This window comes from Seriola lalandi, unplaced genomic scaffold (genome assembly GCF_002814215.2).
Source record: "Seriola lalandi dorsalis isolate HSWRI2012SDOR001 ecotype SW California unplaced genomic scaffold, Sedor1 jcf7180002054939, whole genome shotgun sequence".
NCBI classification, from domain to species: Eukaryota; Metazoa; Chordata; class Actinopteri; order Carangiformes; family Carangidae; genus Seriola; species Seriola lalandi.
In genome coordinates, this window is record NW_019525659.1 from 626,278 (window position 1) to 634,209 (window position 7,932).

Here is a 7,932-nt window from a genome sequence, read left to right on the forward strand (position 1 = left end):
GTTTTCTCCTGATGATATTTCCTTATCTCGGGATAACAAACTTTGTTTTCTTGAGAAGATAGGATATAAAATATTTGCTAGTATGGTCTTTCTTTGCTGATCATGTCACAAAACATTTGTCCATGTACTTCAGCCCTCGGCTTCCACAGCCATAGACAGTGCACATGTAGACATATTTTGGCACAAATCGAACCCTATACCCGGTAAAGACAGTTTAGTATATTCTTATATAAAGCAGGAAATTAACACAGAAAATAGAAGAACTGATGACATAATTAAAATAGGGCGGGTAGAGGACAACGTTAAAAGTATTTTAGACTGTGGAGACAGTGTTCAAAATAAGAAGTGGTTTAGTTTTTCAATGAACAATGGATACAGCTTTAATGTGAGTGGCCCAATAGAAACTGAAGGTGGCAGTAATGCACATCGTGGATGTCAACTGCCGTAAAACGTCAAAGAAGAAGAAAGAGGAAAACAAGAAGAAGCGAAGAAGAAGCAAGAGCCATAATAAAACATAACTAACAGGACTGGGGTGAAAATCTCCGACATGTACAGGTGTTAGGTAGTTAATGTTGCTTAAACACAAACAGACAGAAGTTTTCCGTGAAAAGACTCCACAATAAAAGCCCACAGAGGAGAGTTCAGTTGCTTTGTTGCGGTTTTGACGCAGACCTCGGTTGTTTTCGTCGTTGAGACGCGCAGACGCTACAAGCCAGCTAGCAGCGTTAGCTTGTTTACTCTCAGTCCGGTTCCCGGTTTCTGTTTAATGTCACTGGTCTCCAGTTCCGCGTGCAGACATGGAGAGTTTGTACAAGCGGAAAATGTTCGCGTCGATGCGGAAAACCAAAGTGGATGCATCGAAGAAGCGGCAAATCGGCCTGCCCGCCTCCATACTGGACGACAGTGACGAGGGCTCCTTCTCCTCCTCCTCCTCCTCCTCCGGATCCCAGTCCGACTTCCAGAGCTCCCCGGAGGACGACAGCGAGCAGGATTACCGGGGCCGGAGCGAGTCAGGGGCGACTTCGAGCGACGACAGCCGCTCCGTGACCCGTAGGAAGCGCTCGTTCCTGGGAGGCAACGACAGCTCCTCGTCCTCCAGTGAGGAGGACGATGAAGAGGAAGACGATGAAGAGGATGACAGGAGCCAACCGAAGAGGATGGTGCAGCCCAGGAAGCGGAGCAGGTTGCAGCGGCAGGACGAGTCGGACTCGGACCATGCGGAGGAGAAGGGAAGAGAGGAGGCGGAGAAGGCGAAGAGGAGGCAGAGACACAGCAAACTGCTGGCGCTGTCCCAAAGGATGAAGGCCCGAATCCCGAGCCGGAGGAGGAGCCGCTTAAAGCAGGTACACCTCTGGACCCACCTTGACTTTAACCTTAAACCAGCCAGTTAGTTGTTAGTTTATTAGTGATGAAAACATCACAACAATGTGACACTTCTCAGAGGCAGACCATCAGTCAAATCCTAAAATGTGTTTGTATTCTCAGGGTACGGGCAAGGGCGACGAGGAAGAGTCTAAAGAAGGTGAGGATGAGGCTGGTGGTGATGAAGATGGGGATGGAGGCAGCAGCAAGAAAGAGGCTGAAAGAGGCGATGAAGGAGGCAGAGAGGAGGAAGAGGAGGAGGAGGACAAGGAGGAGGAGGAGGAGGACGAGGAGGACAAGGACAAAGAGGAGCAGGAGGAGGGGAAGGAATAGATCCACACTCTCATGGAGACAGAAACTTTAGCCATCTGAAAATGACTCATTATTGTACATTTACTTTCTCCTTCAGAGCTTAAAGTGGAAAGCAAATCACTTAGAACTGCCATCTTTTCCCCATTGCAACAGTTGTTGGTGACATGCAACAAAAAGATGTCCAGTGGATTTGGACGACCTAAGTGAAGTGATACGTCATAGTCTGTGAAGGACGTGGAGCCTGACATGGGACAGAGCTGTAGACAGAGGCTGAGTTTGAAACATGGTTGATAGATATGAACCAACTCAGTTCTGATACGCCACTCATCATATTTCAAGTCAGGGCAGTTTTATTTATGTGTCCCAGAGTCACTAATTGCAGTAGTTGATTCCCAATCAACGTCATGTCTCATTTCCCATTGACAACTGGCACTTGACTGATGGAAGCTAATACTTTAGTGGTTGCTAATGCTGCAATTAAGTTATATGGCATGTGTTGTGGATATGGGAACATTCCCATGTTTACTTGCAAACCTTCACGTTATCAGCCTAATCAAGATGGTTGTATGATTACAGTGTTGGTCAAGTGAGGGTTGAAATACTATGCACTGACAATAACACTATCCATTATTACGCCAGTGGATCACCAGCAGCATCCCAACAATCAACAGTTCATGAAGATGATGTCAGGGCTTCAGCCGGAGCAGGAAGACAGAAGATCTGCTCAGTGACACATGAAATTCTCCTGTTGATACATTGAGTTGAAGAAATGTGAGAGAGTCACAGTCAACAGACTGTGTCCACAACAACGAGAGAAGTCAGTCAGAAGTCCTGGAGAGCTTCAGACTCCTGTTCTGTTCCTGTCTGGAGTGATGAAGCATCCTGACTATGATGAAATTGATTTCACTGGTCTGGATGGACAATGGCCGCTGAGGCTTATGGGTACTTTAGTACTTGGAGACATTCAGCATACCACAACTGACAGCATTGAGATTCTTCTGTGTTGCACTTTTCCTTCTTTAAATGAGATTAAATCGGAGCCAGTTCCTGCAAAGCAGAAGTACTTGTTTTTCTCAGGCTCCTGTGTGACGTCTGCAGACCATTCAGACTGAATGAACTGAAACACTTGTACGTTTTCTTGTACAGTAGCTTTTTATTGGTCACAGTTTAAAGGCAGTGTTTGCAGAAGCGTCTGTATCTTTTGATAGTTTTGTCCATCTCTGCTGTGAGTTGAAAGTAGGGCCACACACTCTATTGATTATTATTAATAATTTCCAGTGATCCATTTTTAGTGAAGACCAGGAGAATAGTGGGACACTGCTGCGTGGGTTATGTGCTTGTACCGTTTGGATGTTGCGTCATACGGTGTCGCTGTTGAGCTCCTCTCCATCGTGGAGCCTGTGGCCTGTCTCTTGAGATGTAGCAGATGTTGGTCGAGACTGACGGCATGTTGCGTGATCCAAAGGGAGTTGCTGAGGTGATGAGTTTGTTGTTTTCCTGCACAGCATTGATTTGATATTGTTTAGAATTAAAGAAACCAACCTACCTTCAGCAGCTGTGATCATTCTCTCACTCCACACTTCTGTTGTTATTGGTACAACTGAAACCTGTTGAATGCCTGACTCTGTGTCACTTGTAGGGATGTGATTGGCTGTTTATGAGCCAGGGAGGTGGCACGCTCTGGGTTGTTTCATGCAACTGTGAAGCTATCTGACTTTCTGTCGATCAATCTTCATATTAGTATTGATGACGCGTCTGTTGCCGGTACAGATCACTATGGTTTTATCACCCAGGCCTAGTTATAAATACATTTGTCTCAGCAGCTGCTCTTTGATTACAACATGTCTGTTAAGATTCTCAGTCATGGCTTAATTTATCTTTGATCACAGCTTCTCTGTTGTGAGGATCTGCTGCTTTTCTATTCTCTTTCATAGTAAACTGAAGGTCTTTGGGTTTTGGATTGTTGGTTGATAAAACTTTTGACAATGTCACCTTGGACACTGAGAAACACTGATACTCATTTTCACTATATTTCATGGACTAAACAATTAATCAAAAAATAATAACAGATTAGTTGTTTGAAAAACTGCCTGTATTTAAGGTGTGTTTACTGCGGGATTTCTCTCCAAAATGAGCTATAACGCTGACCTTGGGGAACAGTGTATAGTAAAGAAAATTTTTGAAGGTACTCCTGGCCAACCTTTGAAAAGCCCAAAGCTAGACAGAATATTTTCCAGTGAAATGTTTTCACAGTTGACGCAATTGACACAAGATGCACACAACTATCAAAATAAGAATCAGACTGTAAAAGAAACAAAAAAGAGTTATTTTTCTTATGTTCATATCGAATCAGAGATTCTGGACATATCTCCTAAAAGCAGAAAACTGATTGCAGTTTACATTTTGCACTTTCACTGCAAGTTTTTTAATTTAATTTGGTCAAACATTTTTGTAAATGTCAACGTATAAATGTGACAGGAAAAGAAATCATGTCTCTGTTATATATAATTAATTGAGCGCCTCATACAAAAAAGTTCTTTTTGTACTTGTTCTATTTATTTCTTCCTTTCTGAAGTCTGTCACAGTGATGCATTCATGTGCTAATGTAAAATTTGGACAAATAATGTCCCTAATTTGAAGTAAACTCTTTTTTAATAATCTTTCCTCTGTAGATCCTCTCTCTGTGGTGGTGCGTTTAAGGACACTCGTACCAAATGGATAACAGACCACAACACTATAAATAAGCTGCCAGTGTGCAGCTACTGAACCTGAACCTACAGAGTGTTTAAAAGCCTTGTGGCCTTTTCTGCTTTTCTCAACTACTGGACTCAGTGTGTTCTACAGTATCATGATGATACACAGACGCATACGTCATAGTTACATATCAGTGCTGTGTATTTACTTGTTTTCCAGTGTATTTCTGGTCTCTTGTTGCTGTATAAGGCTCTTCAGACCAACCTGCCCTGTTGAAAACACTTTTATAAATAAAGCTTCTTGTTTTGACAGATTATTTGTTGGAAATCATCACATCTTAATTTTGTTGGCATATAACTACATTTCCCATGAATCAGCCTGTCCTAGCCATTTTTAATTTGACCTGAATTATATAGAGTGTTGGAGCCATAGTACACTAACACCTGAACACATCACGTGTTGTTAAATCAAATACTACAACTATTCAGCTATAAATAATGCAACTTTTTTCCCTAGAAAACTGTTGAAATATTTTGTTATTTACATTTTTTTTTGTTTGATTTGCAGGTTGAACAGATCAATAACTCTGGCCTTACCTGTGCTAATGTTAGTTAGCTGAAAAAGCACCACGATTATTCACCGTTAAAAACTGTGCAGAAATATCTCCAAACAATAACAGCACGTACACTGCTGATGCCAGCCTGGCTGTAAATATGGTAGTAATTACAGTATATATTGTATTCGATCTTTTCATACTTGTCTGTGGTGCCACAGATTTGTCACAAACAGACAACAACATAATTAAAACAATTTTTTCTGCTCAAAAGTCTTTGAAAAAAATCAGTCCAACATTTGGCGAACATAGTTTTTTAGTATGAATACAAAATATGAGCCGAAACTAAAAGGAAGATTATTAAAAGCAAAAATGAAAAAGTGTGATTAGTAAAACATCTGGTTTTAGAGCATTGGGATTGTTATTTTGTCTAAAACATTGGTGTGTAAAAAGTGACAGTGACTCTTGACTCTGTTATTGCATCCTCTGTTGTTAAAGTCCAAATAAACAGCCATCTTTCATGTTTGGTGTCAAAGTGACCCCAGCAATTTAAACATCAGCATAATATACATACATATAAACACACATATGTATAACATAGGAGGATTAACGCTCTCTTCCTCTGCTTGGTAGGTTTTGTCCTTGTGCCTCCAGGATTTTGACTGTAATCTGAAAAACAGAAAATGATCCAGTCATTCCTTGTGCTGTTGTAGATGGTGCACTTCTTTCCAGAAGGTGGCAGTAGTGCCACATTTAGGATGCAAGCTGCCGTAAAACCGAAGACGAAGAAGAAGAAGCAGAAGGAAGTAGACGAAGAAGAAGCAGCAGGAGCAGAACTATAGCCTCTGGAGGATCAGGGGTTATAAGGCAGCTTCAGGAGGACCAGCACTTCTCCGAGGCTGGTAGAGTGTGAACCGGGGTGTGTGTGAGCGCGGCTCGGGGCAGAAGCCATGGTTCAGACGTGCTCAGCGTACGGATGTAAGAACCGCTACCACAAAGACAAAGACATCTCCTTCCATAAGTAAGTTCTTTAAAACCCGTGAGTGTGAGCTAGTCCGCGTTAGCTGACCAGACATGGTGGAAGAGCACCGTGAACACCACAGAGAGTTCAACCAACCTGCGTTTACTGAGCAGTCTGTGCAAAGCTTCACGGCTCAGCGCTGTAAGTGTCACGTCAGTTCTCCCGCCGCTAGATTTCACTGGTTCAATCAGCTCAACTCACCAAAGCTCCATTAATCTCTTTAAGAAATGTCAAGTCTTGTATCAAGTTCTTCTGCCAGTCGCGCGCTCCCTGCACCAAAGTAAGTAGCAACATAGATGGAGGTTATGGTGGCGATACACACACAAGACATTTCATTCACCTCATTTTGTTTTATTACATTAAACATGTTCGTTAAAACATATTATTATATTCTCTTAGCGTGTTTGTCTTATCCAGAAATGCAAGAATGTAAATTTGCATCACTTCTGGGTGGAGTTTGGTTACAGACCCTGTGTAGGACTCTCTTGCTGGATCAAGGTTAACATGTGGAGATCTTTTTCAACCCTCTTTGATTCAGTGATCATAAAATAATACAGGAAAAAAATATCAGGAATGAAACTATTAATGAAAAAAAGAAGAAGAAATGGTGCAAACATTAAAATTAGAATGAAAAAGAGGTTTCAATGCTTTTTTTAGATGATAATCCTGGTGCTTTCTGATCTGGTATTCCCCTTAGAGAACAGTTTCATTTCACGCTTGAATGGTTGAGTATTGGGTTTCCTCTCAGACAGTTTGCATTTATGGATATAAAACTTACCATATAAAATGGGAAATTTTCAAATAAAGACATGGCTCTCTCCATATCATGGAGACACAATAGAGAATGTATCAAATACATATTTAGCATCAGTCCAGAACAATTAAACATAAATGAACTCAAAATAAATCTAGAATAGTTAATGTACCAGTATCACAGAATAAACAGGATTCAGACAGATCATATATATTTTATATTAAGTGGTTTGTTAAATAGATAAAAATGTACAATTTTATCCCGCTGATGATAAAATAAATCCTGAAGAGAGAACAAAATCCAAAGTTGAGTTAATAGTTCTCTCTTTTTGTTTGTTTGACTTTCTCAGGTTTCCTCTTGCACGTCCAGATGTTTGTGGTAAATGGGTGGCAGCGATGAGAAGGAACAACTTCAAGCCGACAAAGTACAGCAACATCTGCTCGCAGCACTTCACCAAAGACTGTTTCAAGAGAGAGTGCAACAACCGAGTGCTGAAGGAGAACGCCGTGCCATCCCTCTTCACCTTCAGCCTCAGCATCAAGGTGAAGTCCACACACTCCTGACTGAAGAGTGGAGAAAGAAAACTGTCTAAATGTTTGATCAGAAACTCTCTGAATTTAAATTCTAAGTTGAATAGTTGTTTATCATTTGAATTTATGTTAGAGTCAAACATTATCAGTCTCTGTTAGGTCCGTTTAGCTTTCACATCACAGACAGACTGCACCCAGTGCGAGTGGCTTTTCAGGTGTTCTTGGTCTGGTTGTTTGTTTGACAGGCAGCTTTCACACAAGCCTAAGTGATGCCAGCTAAACTGGCAACCTCCCCACAGTTAATTTGAGCCAAACTACATCCCACATGGAACAAGCTGCGATACATCAAGTATATTCGATATATTGCCCACCCCTTTCTAACGGGTGAATGCTCCCAAGCTGGAATAATGGGTGGTTTTCCCATTCTTTGGCCTGGTGAAAACTTACATATCGACACCCTCTTAAAATAATGGCCTAAGTCATTTTTTCAGGTTTTTCAGGAAACACAAAAAACTCAACAAAAGAGTAATTTTTAGAAATTGAGCCCCTGCTCTGTGTTTCATCTACATGCACTAAAATTTGTAGGCAACTCGCTATAATTCCAGCATGTATTGTCCAAACTGCCCCAAACCATAGACATGTGACAAGAGTCCTGAACACATCTTCATGCCCATATTTGGTAATACTCATGGCGCCACCTCATGGC

The 7,932-nt window shown here is 41.5% G+C and overlaps 2 protein-coding genes across 4 annotated transcripts in view; both read left to right on the forward strand.

The window, feature by feature from the left end:
* Window positions 1-95: 95 nt before the first annotated feature.
* Window positions 96-4,684, forward strand: ccdc82 (coiled-coil domain containing 82). The gene is made up of 2 exons (XM_087171674.1): window positions 96-1,343; window positions 1,486-4,684. The coding sequence occupies exons 1-2, from the start codon at window positions 798-800 to the stop codon at window positions 1,693-1,695; spliced, it is 756 nt and encodes a 251-aa protein (XP_087027800.1). The 5' UTR covers window positions 96-797; the 3' UTR covers window positions 1,696-4,684.
* A 1,020-nt stretch (window positions 4,685-5,704) lies between these two features.
* thap1 (THAP domain containing, apoptosis associated protein 1) overlaps window positions 5,705-7,932 on the forward strand; it is a 7,529-nt gene continuing 5,301 nt past the window's right edge. The window contains exons 1-3 of one of the 3 annotated variants that reach the window (XM_023397831.2): window positions 5,949-6,083; window positions 6,168-6,222; window positions 7,046-7,238. In XM_023397831.2, the coding sequence (XP_023253599.1) occupies window positions 6,170-6,222; window positions 7,046-7,238 (246 nt within the window). In that variant the 5' untranslated portion in view covers window positions 5,949-6,083; window positions 6,168-6,169. The other 2 variants (XM_023397830.2, XM_023397832.2) reach the window with 2 other exon arrangements.